The sequence below is a fragment of the Medicago sativa genome, chromosome 6, assembly GCF_051527215.1.
Source record: "Medicago sativa cultivar Bolivia chromosome 6, Bolivia_mono, whole genome shotgun sequence".
Taxonomy (NCBI): Eukaryota; Viridiplantae; Streptophyta; class Magnoliopsida; order Fabales; family Fabaceae; genus Medicago; species Medicago sativa.
The window spans coordinates 80,407,222-80,429,155 of NC_140754.1; the positions used below are offsets into that span (position 1 = coordinate 80,407,222).

A 21,934-nucleotide genomic window follows, 5' to 3' on the forward strand; every position below is an offset into this window, starting at 1 on the left:
CCTCATAGACAATTCCGTTGGGCTGTCCTACCGCTTTTCCTTTGCCCGGATTCCGCTCTTTCATCGGTTCTTCAGCTGGAACACTAACTTCTTTTTGAACAACAACAGGGAGTACCCGCCCACTTCTCAAAATCTTGCTACTTTCCGCAATATTGTCCACAAGGACTGGTGAATCTAGAGGTACCTTTTTCCCATCTTCCAGAATTGTATATTCATAATTATATGGCACGGCTTTTTGAGAAGAATAAGGTAATTGTTCTGGCGGGCAGATCACCAGAGGGGTGCCGGCCGGTCTTGCACGATTGACTGTTATCACAAGCGGTTCCCGAGTCCTGAATACCGGAGTGACAACACAAACACTTTTATCTTTCTCTTTTCTTGTAACAACAAGCTCTTTCCTGTCTAGCAACCCTTGCACATCATTCTGGACTTGCTTGCAACCACGAGGATCCACTGAACATATACCACAAGCCTCATGATCGTGGCTAAAGAGAGTTGCTTCACACATCTTTACATGTATCGGAACCAGAGGAGTTTTGATATCACATGCATAGAGAACAAAGTTGTCTTCTTGAATCATGTTAACGGCCGGAGGGTTATTTGGAACAACAGGGTTAGGATTTGTGAAGGTTAGTTCTTTACCTTGGATTAACTTCTGGACCTCTTCTTTAAGGGCGAGACAATGTTCAACGTCATGCCCCGGTGCCCCTTGATGGAACTCACAGGTGCGGTTAGCACGGTACCATGCAGGTAAAGGGTTTTGCATGCGGGGGGAGGCCTGGTCTGTACCAGATTTCTTGCAAGGAGAGAAGGCAACAAATCCTTATATGGCATGGGTATAGGAGGGAACTGATTTCTAGGAGGGCGTGGCTGTTGTTGAGCTTGAGGACTATACTGTTGTGGTTGAGGCGGTGGAGGATAATATGGGTGTTGAGGGAATGGTTGAGGATTGTATGGTTGATAAGGTTGCTGGTACAATGGTGGATAGTATGGTGGAGATGCTTGAGGTCGGGGTGGTTGATTATTCAGGATTTGTGGAGCTGGCATTTGTGATGCGACATTGGCAACATAAGGGTAATTTAGGTACACGGGTTGAGATCCGCTATGGGTCACCATGCCGACCTCTTGAGTATTCTTTCTCGGATATCCATTTCCAAACTTCCTACCGCCATTAGACGAACCATTTGATGAGCCACTCGATAAACCACTCGATGAACCCCCTGAGGAACTTCCTAACGACCCATTTTCAATAGACAAACGTCCTTCTCGAACCCCATCTTCCAAACGCATCCCCATGATCACCATATCATTGAAATTGTTAGGAGCTATAGCAACCATATTTCTGTAATAGAATGGGTTGAGAGTCTTGAGAAAGATTTTAGTCATCTCTGGGTCTCCTATGTGTGGGACAACCTGGGAGGCAAGTTCCCTCCATCTCATTGCATATGTCCTGAAGCTTTCCTTGTCTCCTTGACTTTCGGCCCTCAGTTGTTCTCTATCCGGAACCAGGAAACCATTATAATCATACTGTTGAATGAAAGCTCTTCCCAACTCATTAAAGGTACGTATCTTGTCTTTTTCTAGCTTCATGTACCACCATGATGCGGGGTCCACCAAACTATCAAGGAAACAGTGAATGAGAAGCTTATCATCTCCGGCGTGGGCCGACATCTTCCGAGCGTACATAGTCAAATGAAGCTTGGGACAAGTATTTCCTTTGTACTTCTCAAACTCTGGTAACTTAAACTTGGGTGGTATCACAACATCCGGAACCAAGCAAAGTTCATGGGCCTCTGGACCAGCAGTATCTTTTGCACGGAGAGCTTTTACCTCTTGCCACATTTTATCGTACTTCTCACGCAAATCCTCCACGCCATCATTTCCTGCCACACTACCTGAATGGTACACATGTTCATCTTCTTGCTGAGTGGCGTGGACATGGGGTCCTACATTAGTCACAATAACCTGAGGGATTGGCTGGCCAGGCTGAACAAATGGTGTCGACTGTTGACCGTAAGGGAACGGCATTTCCGTAGTACCCGGACGAACACCGTTATTGATCATCTGTGGCATACCCCAAGGATAACCAGGAGGCATGTAGTATTGAGAAGTAACACCTGAAGGGCCCATCATGAGAGGCTGCGCAGGCCCAGCAGATGTCACGGCAGCAGGTATTAGCTGTGGAGTACCATTAGGTGCAGCAGAAGCGGCCACAGTAGGAATTGGCTCAGAGACCACTGCTTGTTCTCTCTCAGCCATCAGAGTTTCCATCATAAGTGCCATCTTTTCTAACTCTACCTTGAGATTACTGACATCCGCTTTGAGCTGAACGTTTTCCTGTTCTGCAGTTGCCATCTTCTTCTTGATGTAAGCTCTAGTGTGGTGAATACGAGTAGGCTTGTACTGAATTCGTCGGGCCACTTTCAATTACTGCGGCAGAGAGGAGGAAAATGTGAGACTTGATTTTGATGCTTTATGAATGCAATATGATGCATGATATGCTAAATGCAAAAAATATGCAATCTTTACTTTTTTATCGAAGGACTTATAAAAGTAATTTTTGTAAACATAACAACTTAAACATTTCATTGATGATAAAATAGTACTTACAAGATAAATCCCTTTTTAACAACCAAGCCAAGGGATAGACTTACAAATATAAAACACTACAAGGTAACTCCCTTTCTAACAGACTGAGCAAAGGGGTAGACTCCAAATATAAAATACTACAAGGTAATTCCCCTTCTAACAACCAAGCCAAGGGATAAACTTAAAAATATAAAACGTAAGACAGTAAACAACTCCGGAGGGAGCTTCGGCCACTCTAGGGAGATGGATAAGAACATGTGCTGGCAAAGAAAGCACTCCGCTTCTACTTTTGTCCCGGGACCCTGTCAAGTGCAGCATCTTTTTCTTTGATGATGGCTTCTAATCGGGCAATCTCAAGTCTTCTCTGTTCACTTTCCCAAGTCTTTGTCTCTAACATACCCATTACTATCTCATAATCCTGTTCTTTCTTGCGGAGCATTCTCTCCAAAGCGGCTTTCTCGCAGTTGGACGCATGCAAACGCTCTTGGTACTCTTTCTTGGTCTCTGGGGGTAAAGGCCATGGTATTTCTGGATCAGTCGCAGACACGTGCCTTGGTATGGTGTAGGGCATACCGAAAGCCACAACCCTCTCGATCACCCACTGAGTGTAAGACTCGTGTGCGATGTCTTGTTTTTTCCCTAGCTGGATTCCATCAAACTTACGAACGGTATACCAAGCTTGCACAAACCGACACTTGCACCGACACCATATCACCCCTCACGTAACAAGGTAAAATATGGAGGATGTGTGAGGCGACTCTTTTTAGCCATGATCATAAGGCTTGTGACATATGTTCTGTGGATCCCCGTGGATGCATGCAAGTTCAGAATGACATACAAGGGCTTTTGGACAGAAAAGAGCTTATTGTCACAAGGAAAGATAAAGATAAAGGTGTTTGTGTTGTCACTCCTGTATTCAAGACCCGGGAACGGCTCGTAATAACGCCCAACTGTGCAAAGCCAGCTGGCACTCCTCTGGTAATCTGCCCACCAGAACCATTGCCATATACTTCCCAAAGGGTCATCACATATAAGTATGAATGCACAATTCTAGAGGACGGAAAGAAGATACCGCTGATTCATCCAAACCTTGTGGACAATATCGCTGACAGTAGTCAAGTCTTGAGAAGTGGACGTATTCTCCCTACTGTTATTCAGAAGGAGACTAGTGCTCCAGTCGAGGAACCGGTGAAAGAACGGAATCTGAGTAAAAGCAAAGTTGTGGGACAGCCAAGTGGAATTGTTTATGAAGATAGTGATGAGATTCTGAAGTTGATCAAAAGAAGTGAATACAAGGTTGTAGATTAGTTGTTGCAAACTCCGGCAAAGATTTCCATAATGTTTCTATTGTCAAGCTCTGACGCCCATAGTGAGGCCTTAATGAAAGTGTTGGAGTGTGGATCATGGTGTAACTTTGGGTCAGTTTGGGAGTATAGTAGGAAATGTGACTGCATGCAATAACTTGAGTTTCAGTGATAAAGACCTCCCGGCGGAGGGGAAAAATCATAACTTGGCTTTACATATCTCTGTTCTTTGCAAATCGGACTCTATGTCCAATGTTCTAATAGATACTGGTTCTGCCCTTAATGTGATGCCAAAGACTACTCTGGACCAGTTGGCATATTCAGAGGCTCTTTTGAGGCTCAATACAGTGACGGTAAGGGCATTTGATGGATCTAGGAGGTCAGTATCTGGAGAGATAGACTTGCCCATTATAGTTGGCCCACATGAGTTTAAGATTACCTTTTAGGTTATGGAAATACAGGCCTCTTTCAGTTGCCTACTTAGCAGACCCTGGATTCATGAAGTCGGGGCAGTGACGTCTACTCTTCATCAGAAGTTGAAATTTGTAAGCCATGGGAATCTAATAATCGTGAATGGTGAATCAGCTTTGTTGGTTAGCCATTTGTCTGCTTTCTCCTTTATCAGTGGTAATAGTACGGATGGATCATCATTTCGGGGGTTCTATGTCGAAGGAAGTGTGGAAAAAGGTGAGACTTGCATGGCTTCCTTGAAAGATGCTTAGAGAGTGATACAGGAAGGAAAAACTGAAGGTTGGGGTCAGTTAGTGAAGTTGCCTGAGAACAAGTGCAAGGAAGGGATTGGTTTTCCTAATAGTAAGCCTGGAGAGTTCAACCCAACTGGAGGTACTTTCCACAGCGCTGGATTCATTCATGCTCCATCTGAGAATAATGCAATTATCGAGGATCAGTCTGAAGAAGTGGCACCTATCTTTGTGACACTTGGAGGAACCTGCTGCAACTGGGTCGCTGTGGACATCCCTTCTGTGATACCTCTTTCTAAATAATATGTTTGTCTTTTTTTGTTTTTTTTTAAGAAAACTCCTTTCGTCCTGCCCCAGACGAAAGTGAAATCATGTAGGGCTTTGTCTTTGCTTCAAGTACTTTTATTATGAATTATGAATGAAAATCATCGTTTCTGTCACGACCTTTATTTTGTTTTATTTTATTGCTTTTTCTAGAAAAATGGTAATACATAAAACCAAAAAATTGTTCTCTTTCTTTTAAAAAAAAAAATTCAAAGGTCTGCATTTACTCATTAAAATCAATCATAAATTATGTGCAGTCTAAACATAAATGAGCCCGTTGAACACGGTAACCCTATGCTTCCTCCCAATTTTCAAGTCCCTATTTATAAGGCTATGGTAGAGGAGGATGAAGAGATTCCTGACGAGATCAGATGGATGTTAGAACGAGAAAGAAAAGCTATTCAGCCTCATCAGGAAGAGATAGAAATTATCAATCTAGGTACCGAGGAAGATAAGAAAGAGATTAAGATCGAGGCATTGTTAGATGCAACTGTTAAGGAAAGAGTAATTGAGCTTCTCGGAGAGTATGCTGATATATTTGCATGGTCATACAAGGATATGTCGAGGTTAGATACTAAAGTTGTGGAACACCGACCGCCTCTAAAGCCTGAGTGTTCTCCAGTTAAGCAGACATTGAGAAAATCTCATCCTGATATGGCCCTCAAGATCAAAGAAGAAGTGCGAAAGCAGATTGATGCTGACTTTCTAATCACATCTGAATATCCTCGATGGTTAGCCAACATAGTACCTGTTCCGAAGAAAGATGGTAAGGTCAAAATGTGTGTTGACTACCGAGATTTGAACAAGGTTAGTCCGAAGGATGATTTCCCTTTACCTCACATCGATGGTTTCTCCGGGTATAACCCGATCAAAATGGCTCCTGAAGATAGAGAAAAGAAGTCTTTCATCACGCCTTGGGGCGCTTTCTGCTATGTGGTGATGTCATTTGGGTTAATAAATGCTGGTGCCACTTACCAGAGAGGCATGACCAAGATATTCCATGATATGATACACAAAGAGGTTGAAATCTATGTAGATGACATGATTGTCAAGTCAGGCACTGAAGAAGAACATGTTGAGTATTTGTTGAAGATGTTTCAGCGGTTGAGAAAGTACAATCTTCGTTTGAATCCAAATAAGTGTACCTTCGGTGTTAGATCCGGGAAGCTTCTGGGCTTTATTGTTAGTCAGAAGGATATTGAAGTAGATCCCGACAAAGTCAGAGCCATCAGAGAAATGCATGCTCCAAAGACAGAGAAACAAGTCAAAGGATTCCTTGGACTGAACTACATCTTCAGATTCATCCAGGCTGAGCCAATTTGTTTTTTTTTATTATTTCTTCACTATTTTTCATATATTCTTCACTACTTTTGTTATTTTAATGTCTCTTTATTTTAAAAATTTATTTTCTCTTTTTGGAGCAGCTGATTCCCCCGTGAATACCGAGAAGGGGCACATTACCGAACTCTCCACATGAGCCGATGATAGTTATTTTCTCTTTTTGGAGCAGTTGATTCCCTCGTTAATACTGAGAAGGGGCACATTACCGAACTCTCTACATGAGCCGATGATAGTTCCAGTATCGTAAGCCGGGTTGTACCAAATTACATCGGTTGGAGCCAAGGTCATGATTTTTCTGAGTATTGAGCTTTGTCTTTGGTGAGGTAGGATCGAGGCAAATGTGAGGTATACCACTTATATAGCAAAGGTACACAACCAAGGATGAGTCTGTCCTGCTTCTCGGTCCTATGGTGGATGGAGTGGTAGGTGTCACCAAGAAGAGTATGGGTCAGGTTTTTTGTGAGGAATATCTAGATAGCATTAGCATCAACAAAGCCATCAATGTTGGGGAAGAGCACAAGGCCATAGATAAGCAAGGCAAGGATAAAATCAAAAGCATGGGTGTTACTAATCAGTAAAGCCTACACTTGTGCTAAAGCAAATAACACTCATGCTTTTGAGTCTATCCTTGCCTTGCTTATCTATGGCCTCGTGCTCTTCCCCAACATTGATGGCTTTGTTGATGCTAATGCTATCCAGATATTCCTCACAAAAAACTCGACCTACTCTTCCTGGTGCCTCCTCCCCAGTGAAGTCGTCATTTCTAAATTCAAAAAATTACGATTCAATGCCAATCCAATGGCTTGACATCCAAACTACTAGAAAGGACATGGATTCATGAAGCTAGAGCGTTGACATCCACGTTCCACCAAAAGTTGAAATTTGTGCAAAATGGGAAGTTGGTGACAGTAAGCGGAGAAGTAGCTTTGTTAGTCAGCCATCTGTCGGCTTTCTTTTTCATCAGTGCTGACGGTATAGACGGGACATCATTTCAAGGACTCTCCATAGAAAGAGAAGATTCAAAGAAGAGTGAAACATATATGGCCTCTCTGAAAGATGCACAGAAGGTAGTGCAAGAAGCTGTAGCTACAGGCTGGGGACAGTTGGTACAATTGCCGGAAAACATTTACAAGGAAGGGGTGGGTTTCTCACCATCTACTAGAGCTATCAAGCCAAGTGTTACCATCAAGCCAACTGGAGGTACTTTCCACAGCGCTGGGTTTATTCTTGCCCTGCTAGAAGCCAATGCAATCATAGAAGACAAGTCTGAAAAAGTGGCACTTTTTCTTGTGATACCATAAGGAGTTTGTCGCAATTGGGTCGTTGTTGACATCCCTACTGTTACTCGTCTATCTAAGTAATATGTTTGTTTGTTTGTCTTTTTCAAAAAAAATCCTTTCGTCCCGCCCAAGATGGAAATGAACTCCTGTAGGGCTGTTTTTAGCTTCAAGTATTTCTATTATCAATGAAAATCGTCGTTTTTATCACTTTTTTGCGTACCACTTCTTTCATTGTTGGATTCAATCGGCGATGTGGTTGAGCTACCGGCTTATAGTTGTCTTCCATCATGATCTTGTGCATACAATAAGATGGACTTATCTCTTTCAAGTCGGATAGCGTCCACCCTATCGCTTCTTTGTTGGACTTGAGAATTTCCACCAACTTCACTTCTTCTTTATCGGACAAAGAGCTACTAATGATAACCGGTTTTGCACCATCATTTTCAAGGAACACATACTTCAAGTGTGATGGTAAGACTTTCAACTCAACCTTGTTATCTTGCGAAGATTAAGGGATTGTCACTTGCGAAGAGAATTCTAGGTCAAGAGATTGAGTAGAATTATCTTGTTAATCTGTCGTTAAACTAGATGAACATTGATTGAAATGTGGTGCAAATTACCGAGAAGAACATTAGAGGATTCGAAGGTCTTAACCATATTTTTCTCATAAATTTCTAAAACCAACTTTTACTGTTTTTAAACAGTTTATGTTACAAATATCATCTCAACTGCCTCGGGCAACCTGAAATTTAATACATCCTTTTGATAATGAAATTGCTAAGTAGAAGTTAACAACCGGTCCTCGTGGATACGATCTTTAGCATTACTTCGATAATTTTGGTTCACTTAGCCAAAATCTTATCACCTAACTCCAAAATCAATTTGGGTTAACATACCTAAGGTATCTAAGCTTGTAATATGGTTTGTCACCGAAACTAGGGGTTTAACATATAGGCTCAAATTGGCTAAAAAAAATAATTCAATATAAACAAAAGGTTGGCTTCAAAAGGCTCACGGTACAAGCAATTTACCTTAGTGTGTAAAGAATTTAACCAATCAACATCAAAGAAAAATCGCAGGTCCTAAAAATAGCATTTGCTTGGAACAACTTCAGCTTATAAGGTTAAGCCAAAATTTAATTTTTCCATTACCAGGGCCAGTTTTCAAGATTAGAATCGGACTTGCAAAGTGTTTAAGATGGCCCGGTGTATATGCTATGATAAACTCAATCAAAACAGAGTCATAAGGAGTCATAAGTCATAAGCAGTGATAATAGAAAGACTAACCTGTGTTGTCCCGTGAGCATAGCTCAGTTGGTAGGACAATGCATTATTATATACAGGGGCCGGGTTTGAACCCCGGACACCCCACTTATTCACCTATAAGGTGAATTCCAGGGACTAGGTTACCTGACCAAAAAAAAAAAAAAAAAAGACTAACCTGTGTGTATTGCGATCCCAATTGGCGACATCTTTCGTTTCCTCAGGCATATTGAGCAACATATCAATGAAGGTAATAAAATGGAGTCAGCATCTTGAATAAGATCAAAACAAGCTACCTTTAAAACATTCTATAAACATTTATGTCTGCATATTGATGGTATCTAAATTCAAAAGGCTAAGATGTTTAAATTTAATAGTTCTACCTGTTACATATCCAATAAGGTCTTATTCCTTTCTCTTCTATGCAATGTGGGCACATCCATTCCTTGTTCTCTCTCACCTCCTCATTTCTACATCAGAAAGATAAATATAATTATTTAAATAAATGAACACATTTTTTTGTATACTTTGAAAATAATGAAAATTAACCATTTTTTTATGACATTTTGATGTCAGTATGCAGCTTACTTAACTTTGAATAGAAGTAACATCAAATAAACGTGACATCTAGGATCTTAATGCAAATTTAATTTTTTGTTATTGATAATGCAATTTTGAATTGTTTATACTGTTTAGGTGAGTTTTGCTCTATCTAGATAAACAACTTAATCAAGCGCTTATACTGCACTTATCGTACACAATACATGCTTATATGCCAATTTTATAACAAAAAATCTATACAATTAAACTATTTTCATATAACTATAAGTTGTTTTCATAATTTTCTAGCATATGGAAGTAAGCTTAAAACAGCTTGTGGAAGTAAACTTTAGTTCATGGACATGCCATGCTATTTCCATAAGCTCTCCCAAACAGTTCCACAAATGTTTATGTCGGTAGATAAACTCAAACAAGTCAATCCTAACATGCCCTTATTTATTTGTTCTTACCTTCACCATAATGAACCTTGAGACAGACTCGACAAAAGACACGCTGAACAATCAGTCTTTCCTGTTAGGAATATGCCGTGAATCTGTTAGGTCAGAGAAAAACTGTGCAAAGAATGCAGTATAAGGCATCAATCAAATCTTACCTAGACAAGGTTCATTCACATCACAATTCCCGCATCTTTTGCAATCTACTTCCCCACACAACTTCTTTTGCCTGCATTCATGTTTTGCATTGCAATGTATCAGTAGTTATTCAAATACAACACACACACGGCTACAAAGAATGCTATACTCTTTTAACACATTATTTAGGACTAATTTGTTTTTTCAAAGAATCAATTTAGATGATTTTTAAATAGATTACAGTTTGTAAGGATGCTTTAACTTCTTCGGAAATGAAAAAATCATAAAGAGTCTATTGCAAGCATTCCTTATATATTGATGTCGTGAATGCCGGATTTCATAAAGTCAAATTTCGCTACGCAACAGCTATAGCCTCAATTTTGTCAATCACATATTGCCGAAAAATAACAGTTATGTTCAAATTTCGTTACGATAAACAACAGCGATTTGTTCAAATTACACTATGCTATAACGTTACAGTTCCACTATAGCCTCAATGTTTTCAATCGCGAATTGCAGAAAATAGCAGTTATGTTCAAATTTTGTTACGCAACATTGCTATAGGCCCCGCTATAGCCTCTATTTGACAGTACTTTATACCAAAGTGCGTACCGTGGAACAATAGCGATTTCTTCAAATTAAACTACAACTGCTATAGCCGCTATTTAACAAAAATGATTTATAATTATATACGTACTTATATAACAAACTGTGAGTGAACCTTCGCCCCCCAATAACAAACTAATTAACCTTTTGAGACGAAACAAAACTAGGCTATTAACTAATCTCCTGCTGTGAACAAAAGAGTAAGAGGGAAAGAGAATATAATATGGACCTGCAAAAGTGGCAGCATATCCCCAAAACTGGATTCTAGATACTGCCTCTACCCTTGTTATCACAGCGCCGGCCAGAATTCTCTGCTGAAAGAAAAAGCTTTACATCCTTCGGATTCAGTTGAATGAGAGGTGCATTCGCAGGCCTTTTCTCATCTTCCCATTTATCTGTAGTTATAATGCAGCTCTTTTTCTCTTCTTCCCCTTTTTTCGTAGTTTCTTTCTCTGTGACAGAATTCAGTAAACCATCAGAATTCACAAAAAAACACAATGCTTCCTATGCAACAACAAAAAAGGTTAATAACATTTTGAACCACTAATCTAAATCTAAATATGAACAATTGGCAGCTACATATAATCAAGGGCGGACCTACATGGTGATGAGGGTGTGCTCCTGCACATATAATCCTATATTTTATGCACTTTGCACACCCTGAAAATATCTCTTTGCACCTCTGGTTCACTCTTCATCTCACTCACAAAGAAATAAAAAAAAAAAAAACTTGATAAAAAGAAGTATGGCACAATTGAAGAAGAGAATAAAGGTTGATTTCTTTTGAAACGGCTGAAGAAGAAGAAGAGAACAAAAGCATGCTTATAAACTACAATTAGGGTTAAGTGTATGTATGTACCATAGGCTTGGGCTTTACAAATGTTAGTTTATAAGCATACTTTTGGACAATTGGAGCAAGGGGAAAATTAATACTTTTTGACGGAAATGTTCTTGTCACTACACCCCCTAAACAAAACTTATATCACTACACACCATTCATATATGAAACAAATATTTTATATATAGTCATCATATTTTTTAGTATAGTCATGATAAATATTATCTATTTGTGTAATTTTTTTCTTCTAAATTTACTCTTTGTTTTAATCTTTTAATGCAATTTAATCCTTCTTATTTATAATTTAAATCAAGTCAAATTTGATGTAGTCATGTTTTAAATTTTAAATCAAATATAAACTAATTTCCCCTAAAAAAAATATGAACTAATTTCGTTTCAAATTTAAATTAACATATGGATTTTGCTAGTGACTTGCTATCTCTTTCAAAAACATTCCCTCAACAAACAAAGAAAAAATCTCCGTTTATAACATATTCCCTTCCAAAACAATAGTCATCTTCTACATTGTTTTGAAATATGTCTAACAACCTCCAATGTTTCTCAACCTTATTGCATTCTGCATCGCCTCATACTCAGCCCACCATAGGAATATATGTAAGATATATGTGTAATTAAACAAATATTGATCGAAGTTAAATTGTTCGCACCCCCGACCCAGGGTCCTGGATCCGCCACCATATTCCTACACCCTTTCACATATATCTCTTATTAAAAACCTTGTTTTGGCGTAACCGCATAACTGAAACTACTTTTCAAACGGTAAGATCGTCGTTGAGGAAGCCCGTCGAGCGTTGCTGCGGCAGTAACGGTACCGGCGGAAACATCCCTGATTCGCTGAGATCGACGCATTGGAGTAGAAGCTTCTCGAAGATTTGAAACTTTATTCAAAATACTCAAAGATTCTAACCTAGCCTTCAATTCATTCATCAACATAATCATAATCATTAACACATTTATATCATTAATCAATAATTAATCATAATAATAATAATGAAGAGATTAGGGTTAATTGATTGATTACCTTGTTTTCTGACATGCGAGCGTTTCTAAGATATTCGTAATCGGATTTTGAAGTTTCTTTCATTTTCATTTTCCCAATTTTGATTTTTTTTTTTTTTTTTTGTGATGTGTTAGGTTTTTCTTCCGAAGAACAAAAGAAAGCAACACTCGGTGCGTGAAGAATGAATGAGTGTAACGGCTATAATCTGCTTTTATAGGTTTGAAAAGAACACAATTACGAATTACCCCTTCCACACCATTCAAATTTTATTCCTATTTTGATGATTTTAAGTTTAATCCTTAAAAAAAAAATTAATGGTAATTTTAGTCCTTGAAAATATTGTAGTTTATAAGAATAGTCCATATTTTGTAAACACTTTACAAAAAATTAATACTTTTAGTCCTAAAAAATAGTCCCTATAAAATGCAAATGAAGACTAAAAGTAAATAAATTTTTTGTAGGGACTAATGTTGAAAGTTTGTAATTTTATTGGGACAAAAAACATATTTAACCTTTGATTTTATGATGTTTTTATCTGGGTTAAATAGGTTTTTGGTCCCTATAAATAAGTAAACTTTTCGTTTTAGTCCTTCTAAAAAATTTCTTCAACTTTCAGTATCTAAAAAGTTTTTCATTTTCACTTTTGGTCCCTCTTCTAAAGTAAACTCATACGTAGAATTCATATTTTTGAATAAAATTTTGCAGAAAAATTTATAATATTACAAGAATCTCTCTCGTATAAAAAACTTTTTTATTTTTGGAGATTTTTACAATATTCTATACATTTCTGCAAAATTTCACTAAAAAAAATATAAAAATTTACATAAAAATAGGGACCAAAAGTATTGAAAATTTTATAGGGACTAAAAGTTTAAGGAAAATTTTAGAATGACTAAAACGAAAAGTTGATATATTTATAGGGACCAAAAATATATCTAAACCTTTTTATTTTTATACACCATTATTGCAATGAAATTTAAATGTGCTAACAATGAAGGGTTCATATTAATTAATGAACGTCGTCATAAAATTTAATTAAGTATACTCGGTACAATTATTTTACTCATCCGTCCAATAATATATTGTCACATTAGTTGTCATATTCATTAATTGACGTAGCAACACATCATTAGATGCATGCGTAACATTTACAATGCATACCAATTTTAAACTTTATTTTAAATTTGGGTAGTGTTAACTTGTGCCCTTAGGGCACATGTTAAGAACTCCAAAAGAAGAAATATTCTATAAAATTTTGTGCATTGAATTCATTAAAAAGTTAAAGATTAAATGAAATGCACACATTCCAATACATTATTTCTATATTTGATTCCTTAACTTGTGCCTTAAGGGCACAAGTTAACATTTTCCTTTAAATTTAGTCATGTAATTTTTTGGAGTTTAATGAAAGTACATTGACCATATTGTAAAATAATTTTTTTTAATAAATCAAAATGAAATATATTACGAAACAAACTGTGTTACCACCCGCACAAGGTGTGCAAAAGGAGAAACACCGAGAAATATTTACAAAGTTATGGTGCCGAAATTAGAGCACCATCCAAAACCGAAAAATTACAAAATAACACACATACAAGGAATGGGGTGTTTCCACCAGTCGTGGTAAGTATAAGCAAATGCCACCTGTATAGATTTCAGCAAAAGGAATGAATGAAGCTTTACTTTTTCAATGAGAACAAAAGAAGTGGAACCCGTATTTTGAAATACATGGTTGTCCTTTCCTTCCAAAGCACCCAAATAGTGGCAAACCAAATAATCCTGAAGAATAAATGTGAATAGATTGGCATTCTCGCCATCCTAGTGAACTGAAGAAAATGGTGTCGAAGTTCACCAGCATGCACGAATGAGATGCCTAACCAATTCATAACAAGAGCCCAAAGATCAGCCGATAGTGTACATTGAAGAAAATGATGTGTTATTGATTCAATGCAGTCGCACCCAAGCGCACACGACATGTCCGTGGAAGGGAGAACACTGCGCAGCACCAAGTTGTCTTTAGTTGGTATACGATTACGCAGGATGCGCCGCACCAACAGAGACACCTTCGAAGGGACATGCTTATGCCAAACACCATCAATCAGAGACCTGTCCACCATGTCGCCCCTGATAGTAATAAAGCGGTAGGCTCCCTGCACCGTGTAACCATAAATAGGATCTAAGTCACCGTCATGTGTCATGAACAGTATCCTGCAAAACAATGTTATGTAATAACAGAGAACATTCCTTCACAGATTCCTCCTCCCACGCAAACAAACGTCTCCACTCCCACGCCCCTCCATCGATTCCCCAACCGCGACCCTCCATCACTCCCACCGAACATTCCTTTTCCACTGCCAAATCAAAGAGGCGAGGAAACTTCAACCTCAACGGCATGTCTCGAATCCACTTGTCATACCAAAACAAAGTATCCCGTCCATGTCTTATCACCCGCCTAATATTATCGTCAAACCAATTCCCCACTCCCTCTCCAACCCCTTCACGGATACGACACAACATCTTCCACCACACCGACGAATCTCTACCTCCCTCCCTAATCCTCCCTCCAACCTCACCATAGCAGGCTTTCAACACACGGTACCACGAACCCCCCTTCTCCGTCAACAATCTCCAACACCACTTACCCAACAGAGAAATATTAAAGGCACCTATCCTCCTAACCCCCAACCCTCTGTCCCCCAACCACTTACCCAATAGATTCAATAGAAGAAATTTTACATGCAGGGGCTTTGAAAAAGGAAATAAATTAAACCGGAAGAGAGGGCATGACAGATTTCAGAAGTACCAGACGGTCACCAAAAGATAGAAATTTATTATTCCAAGACGACAAGTGAGCCACAATACGGTCCACTACCGATAATCATATATTATAGTAGTAATAGTTTTTAAAAATAAATGCAATATTTCAATCCTTATTGAATGTCAATGCAATATGTTCCATTTTCTCTCTTCTTTTTTTTTTTTTTTGATCTCTCATTCATATAGTTTTTATTTAAAAATGTTGATGTGGCGATTAAAAGTGATGGTAGCATTGAAATTAGTGGTATTGGCTCAGTAATTTGTATATTCTTAAAAATGAAAAGTTATTTTTTAATTAATCATAAAATCAATAAAATGAAATGAAAATTACATTGTCATACCCCAATTTTTGACCTAAGGTCCCACTGACACGCGTCACGTGACCCTAATTGATCTGATGTTTCAGTGAAAGTTTCGGCAAAGAGATATTTTAAAATACCTCATGTTCGATTCCGAGTCGGAGCCTCTTCTCTCGTTTTTTTTATTATTTAATTTAATTTTCGTTTCCATCTTTTATTTAAATTCTATTTTTAATTAATTAAACTCTAATTCTATTTTTTTTTTATTATTAAGTCACTTTCTTCCCTTTTGTTTTCTTTTACGTCCAAGTTCATTTTTTTATTATTATTATTATTATTATTATTATTATTATTATTATTATTATTATTATTATTATTATTATTATTATTATTTCTTTACTTATTCAAGTCCACAAAAATCCAAAAAAAAATCATCAAAGTCCAATCTGTCCCATAAAAGTATCAACGCATTTTGCATCCAACTCTAATCCGATTCATCAGCCTCATCTGCAGTATATTCAGGAACAATCAAACACATTCCTCTTTGTTTCATCCCAATCCAAAGCATATTTTCTGCTCTTCTTGTAACAAACCCTAATAAAGTCTAGTACTATAAATTAGAGCCTGCACACACAGAAAAAGGGCAGCAGAATTTCGAGCCAGAGGAACAGAGAAAATTGCAAAGACGCGCACGAGCAGAACAACAAGGCACACCAACTGGCAGCAGAGACCGATCCAGCCACAGGGACGCAACACAGCCGTACACCAGTCATCAACCATCTCAAACTCAATCCAATCGGACCGCCGTTCAAAGCCAGCATCAACATCACGCTCCTTCACTTGCAAGGCCGGATCCACAAACGGAAAGGTAAAAAGCTTGTATCTCTCTTTTAATTCATAGATCTAGGGATATAGGTTGTTGTTTTGAATTTTTAAGGATGAAATAAGATAGAGGAGAGGAAGAGAGGAGCAAGAAACCGAGAGAAAAAAAAGGGTTGTTTTGGACGTTAGAAGCGGCGGCGCCGCCGTCCATGGCGGCTAACCGCCGCGTCAGACTTACTTCCGACCACCCCACTCCCGTCGGAGTTGTATTGAAGAAGATAGGGAGGGAACAGAGAGAATTGAGAGATGAGAGAGAAAGCAACGTTGAAAATGAAGGAAAACGAGGGTCACAGCCTATTTATAGGCCCCTCTATTCCGGTATGCGCTAGTGTACACTAAATGCATACATCCTCACCTCCTTTGTCCTTGACCCGAATCCAACGATCCTGAAGCTCCCCTCTTGATCAAATCAGAGCCACATGATCATGATCAGATGGCTCTGATCAAAACCCACGCGCCCTTGCCCCTTGATGGTTGGTCAGTCATCTGTGACCCTCCATTCCATGCTCAAATCCAGGCCGTCTGATCAATCAGACGGCCCCTTTCAAAACCCTCAATCATATGACCCGCTCCAAGTACCCATCCAGTAACCATAAACCGACCCGCCCGTAAGTAAACCGACCCGGTTCATTTCCCTTAAGCCCAACTCACTTGTTTATTTATTCCTGCACACTCCCATTTTAATTCCTGCACCCCACCTGCATTCATTTTTTTACTTTTATCATATCTATCTGTCATGCATCTTTATTTTAATTTTAATTTCAATTGTATTTTATTTTTCTGCATCTTATATCATTTTAATTCGCATTTGCATATTTTATTTTTAGTCATTTTTAAATCATTAGAATGTATAGTAGGCTTTTATGTAATTTATTTATATTTTCTTTTTTTGTACATAACTTAGAATGTATATATAGGCTTTATGTAAATTATTTATTTTCGTCTTGCATGGAACTTAGAATATAAAAATAGGTTTAAATGTAATTTATTTATTTTCATCGCAGACCGTAGAATGTAACTAGGCTTTTTGTAATAATTTAGGTGCATGTGTGCGTGCGTGTGTGTATGCCTCTATATCTCTTGCTAGATTAGGTTAATGGTCCTTGTGGTGGTCCAACACTACTATAAGGTACCTACGTGTTTATATTTTATGCTCCGTTAGCTTATCATTCAAAAAAAACAACAAAACCCAAACAAAAATATTTTTAAATAAACCTTGATCTTAAATCAAGTGCCGTCTTTTTTTTTCTTTTTTTTTCTTAAATCAAACATTAATCAATCTAATTTCATTTTGAGTCTCTTTCCTTTAATATAAAAAATACAAACAAGCTTACTTCGCCATTTTGGCTTTCTTTCATTTTAAAACCTTTTCAAAAACATAAAAAACACACAACCAATCAAACGTCAGTTTTTTTAACCCCGAACTACGAGGTTTTGATCCCTCACGGGTACGTAGGCAGAGGACACTCGTCCTTCCAAATCAATAAAATGTAGATAATTAGGTCTTCCTTCTTTTTTTAATCATTTCAAATTCTTTTCTTCAAAAACAAGCAAGTTATAGCACATAAATTAAATAAAAACCAAGAGGTTCCCGTAGAGTACTACGGACATAAAGGGTGCTAATACCTTCCCTTTATGTAACTAACCCCCGAACCCTAAATCTTTTCAAATGTGGGGTGTTTGAACTTTTTCCCCTTTTATTAAAAAATGTTCAGTCGTGAAATAAATTTAGTGAGTCAAAAGCTAATCAAATAGCCTTGATCTCCGAAAAATGACGCGACAGAAATGGCGACTTCACTGGGGACCCCCCTAAGAGGGTTGAGCCTAACTTGGTTTTACCTAAATTTTTGTGCTATTACTTGCTAAAAAATAAAAATAAAAGATGGAAATACGTGTATGTATATTCTCTCCTTTCTCTTTCTTCCTTCTTCTAACGTGAGTGGTGAGATAAGTCCTACACCCGGACTTGAGAGAAATTTAAGATAGGACGGTGGTATAATCATAGTGCCTTGCCAAGAGTGAATTTTGGTTTGTGACACATGTGATAACCCCACTCAACTGAGGGATCTTGGAAGTATACTATGTTGGCATGAGTATTCGTGTTTGGCATGTTATTTTCAAGTGACTGTCGAAAGTTGAGGACCTTTAGTTACCTTTAACCCCTCTTGGCCTTTTAGGACGTGGTGCGGTGGCTAATCATGAGTAATCTTGGTTTAGTTGACACGCGATACCACACTCAGACGAGACTTTCTTACGAATATTATTGGAACGGAAGTATTTCCGTAACCTGATAGTGTTCGGAAGTGGTTGATAACTCTGGGAACTTGGTAGAACCCCTGATACAGGTACATTTGAAAACCATAGTCCTCACCAATGGCGTTTTTACCCTTGACTCCATCATTATGGGCCTAACCTCACTGTGTTTTCACCGTTTGTGTAGCATATTCATTCATACATGCATTCATTCATAAAACCTTCTTTTTCATCATCAAAATATCGAAGGACTTATATGAACTTTCTCTTTTGTAAACATCATAGATGGAAATTCCTACAAGAAACACTAGGAAGTATACTTTCCAGAAGCCAGATGTGGCTAAATTAAGGGAGCTAGGGAGGAAGGTAGCTAGCCAGGATGATTTTCGCGAACTTCATGGGAAACTGCTGGATATCCTCAAGGTAGATGTTACAAAAGGCGTCTTGGAGACTTTGGTTCAATTTTATGACCGTCATTGTCACTGTTTTACTTTCCCAGACTATCAGCTTGTCCCTACACTAGAAGAGTACTCTCATTTGATCGGTATAACCGTGCTTAACAAAGTACCTTTCAGCGGCCTTGAACCCAATCCCAAAGCCACAACCATTGCTAAAGCCCTCCATCTTGAGGCCTCCATCGTAAGAGATAATCTTATTGTCCAAACCAAAGGGGGTCCCTCAGGTTTCTCCACCGATTTCCTCTACGATCAGGCTTCCACTTTTGAACAGTCTGGCGTCAACCATGCCTTTTACTCTGTCTTAGCCTTACTTATCTATGGTCTTGTGCTTTTCCCGAACATTCCTAATTTTGTTGACATCCGTGCCATCCAAGTTTTCCTTACCAAAAACCCCGTCCCTACTCTCCTAGCAAACACCTACCATTCCATCCATGATGGAACTCTTGCAACTCGTGGAGCTATCCTTTGTTGTGCACCTTTACTCTACAAATGGTTCGTCTCTCATTTACCTCAACCCCGCTCTTTTATAGCCAACCTTGAAGGTACTCCCTGGTCTAAAAAAATCATGGCCTTAACAACAGCTGATATAGTTTGGTACCTGATGACATGCTGTCATTACGTAATTTTTAGGACTTATTTTGACATTTTGATAGAGTTCTAAGCAACATTAAGTGTCCAGAAGCAGTTAAAAGCATCAAAGATGGAAGAACTAGAAGAAGCCAATCGTACTGCGATTTTCAGCATCGCAATACGATTTCTTGAAGTCAGAGAGCATGTTTTTTGAGAAGATGGATCGCAATACGATCCATGCCATCGTGATACGATTTCAAGAAGGGCTTTAAAGGAAATTAGGGTTCAAAGAGGCCATCGTGGTACGATTTGTAAATCGCATTACGATTTTGGGCGATCCAGAAGTTGCCTATTTAAGCCCAACTCACTCTCAAACATAATGATTACGATTTTGGAGAGCTAAAGTGCGATTTTAACACCCAGAAGGCTGCAGCGGAGAGGATTTCATCATCTCTAACCCAGTTTATGTATGTTTTAATTCTTTCATTGATTATGCTATTTGTAAACTCAATTATGAGTAGCTAAATCTCTTAGAGATTAGGTCGGAGATGAACCTATGTAACCCTAATTGATATTATGTTGCTGTGAAACTCTATTGTTTATTAATGAATTTCTAGTCTTTATTCAATTCAATTGTTCTTAATGCTTTTTATATCCTGATCAAATATAAACATGATTTTGTGAGATCGAATGACTACTGACCATAGCTTTCGACTTAGACCTAATTGAATTGTTCTGATAAACATGGTTAGTCTAGGAATAGATAATCGTTTGTTAGTGATATTAGGTTAACGTTCGTAAAACCTTCAAGGATTATTAGACCACCTAAGGAATTAGGGGTTGTAGTTTAAGAAGAGGGTCCTAACTCAAGGGATTGATTAGGGCTAATTTGTTAACTATCGTGAAACAAGAAAATCATTAGTAATAATAGGTGCAGTAACCAATTAGGGGAAACATAGAGGATTCGAAGACCTGATCTCATCTCTCTCCATATTTTCTTAATCAAATCTTATTCTTTTATTTGATTTCATAAAATCAAACCCAATCTACTGCCCAGTGGCAAACAAAAATAAACTTTTATACATCCTATTTTTATAATGCGATTGAATTATTGAAGTTAAAAACAGTCCTCGTGGGAACGATATTTTTACTACTTCGATAGTATTTGGTGCACTTGCCAGAGATCTATCAAGTTTTTGGCGCCGCTGCCGGGGACTGTTGAATTATTTCAACAAGGCAATTACGTTATAATTTAGGGTTTTTGCAATTTAATTTCCTGTTTTTAATTTTTATTTTTCTGTTTTCATATTCACTTGATTACTTTGCGTTGTGCAGTGCTACTAAGGTATTTTGCTGTTTATGCGAGGTAAACAGAGCTCGGACGACTTAGAGTACGATCCGGAGATTGAAAGAACTGCTAGAGCACTTCGGAAAGCTGTCCGATCGCAAAGGTTAGCTCAATCCGTTCCACCGGGTGTTCGAGAACAAGTACCGGAGCAACTCTCAAGTGAATCTGAAACAATCTCTTCTCCTAAATCTGCAAGTATGGAAGGAGAAGGAGTTGTACCACCAAGACCTAAGCTTGGAGACTACGGGTTAGCCACTCATCGCGGTCAACTGACCCACACTTTTCAACCAGCTAACCCCGTAGCATTCGACATCAAGACAACTGTCCTCAACGGTTTGAGGGACAAGCAATTCGATGGGACTGAAGCTATGAGTCCTCATGAACACTTGAGCCGTTTTGCTGAAACCTGCGAGTTTTGTGTGCAACCAGCCACCGTGACTGAAGCACAAAAGAAGCTAAGGCTATTTCCTTTCACCTTGACGGGAAGAGCAAAAGATTGGTTGCTAACAATTCCAAACGGGACTGTCCAAACATGGGAAGAGTTAGAGCTGAAGTTCTTGGAGAAATACTTCCCTATGTCTAAGTATTGGGACAAGAAGATGGAGATCTCTAACTTCAAGCAAGGAGAAGGTGAATCATTGTACGATGCTTGGGAGCGATTCAATTTGCTTCTCAAGAGATGCCCTAATCATGAGTTCACCGAGAAGCAATACCTCCAAATTTTCACTGAGGGGGTAACACCAAACACTCGAATGTTCTTAGATGCTTCCGCGGGAGGTAGTCTCAAGAGCAAAACTGATCATGAAGTCCAAGCTTTGATAGAAAACATGGCTGGAAATGAGTATCGTGCTGAAGCTAAGAAGAAGGAAAGAGGAGTGTTTGGGGTGAGTGAACAAACTGCTATCCTT

The 21,934-nt window shown here is 38.5% G+C and overlaps 2 protein-coding genes, 1 non-coding gene and 1 pseudogene across 4 annotated transcripts; 1 reads left to right on the forward strand and 3 right to left on the reverse strand.

Moving 5' to 3' along the window:
• Positions 1–648: 648 nt before the first annotated feature.
• On the reverse strand, positions 649–2,355 carry LOC146917260 (uncharacterized). The gene has a single exon (XM_085721855.1). The coding sequence runs from the start codon at positions 2,353–2,355 to the stop codon at positions 649–651; it is 1,707 nt and encodes a 568-aa protein (XP_085577981.1).
• A 978-nt stretch (positions 2,356–3,333) lies between these two features.
• LOC146917261 (uncharacterized) lies at positions 3,334–4,897 on the forward strand. The gene is made up of 4 exons (XM_085721856.1): positions 3,334–3,885; positions 4,013–4,246; positions 4,355–4,580; positions 4,644–4,897. Exons 1-4 carry the CDS (start codon positions 3,334–3,336, stop codon positions 4,895–4,897), a joined length of 1,266 nt encoding a protein of 421 aa, XP_085577982.1.
• Positions 4,898–9,128: 4,231 nt separating this feature from the next.
• Positions 9,129–12,558, reverse strand: LOC146917262 (uncharacterized; annotated as a pseudogene). Its single transcript, XR_015015534.1, has 5 exons — positions 12,421–12,558; positions 12,116–12,311; positions 10,770–10,992; positions 9,955–10,025; positions 9,129–9,271 (listed from the first exon to the last, which is right to left on the reverse strand). The product of XR_015015534.1 is annotated as an uncharacterized LOC146917262 (transcript).
• A 9,058-nt stretch (positions 12,559–21,616) lies between these two features.
• Positions 21,617–21,723, reverse strand: LOC146917263 (small nucleolar RNA R71). The gene has a single exon (XR_015017219.1). It is a non-coding gene; the product is annotated as a small nucleolar RNA R71 (small nucleolar RNA).
• Between the last annotated feature and the right edge of the window lie 211 nt (positions 21,724–21,934).

Excerpts from the sequence above, each read along its gene's own strand:
- LOC146917260 (XM_085721855.1), bottom strand. The coding sequence starts at position 2,355 with ATGGCAACTGCAGAACAGGAAAACGTTCAGCTCAAAGCGGATGTCAGT.
- LOC146917261 (XM_085721856.1), top strand. The coding sequence starts at position 3,334 with ATGTGTGAGGCGACTCTTTTTAGCCATGATCATAAGGCTTGTGACATA. Across the intron at positions 4,247-4,354 it reads TGAGGCTCAATACAGTGACG|GCCTCTTTCAGTTGCCTACT; the intron begins GTAAGGGCATTT and ends ATGGAAATACAG. Across the intron at positions 4,581-4,643 it reads CGAAGGAAGTGTGGAAAAAG|GTTGGGGTCAGTTAGTGAAG; the intron begins GTGAGACTTGCA and ends GAAAAACTGAAG.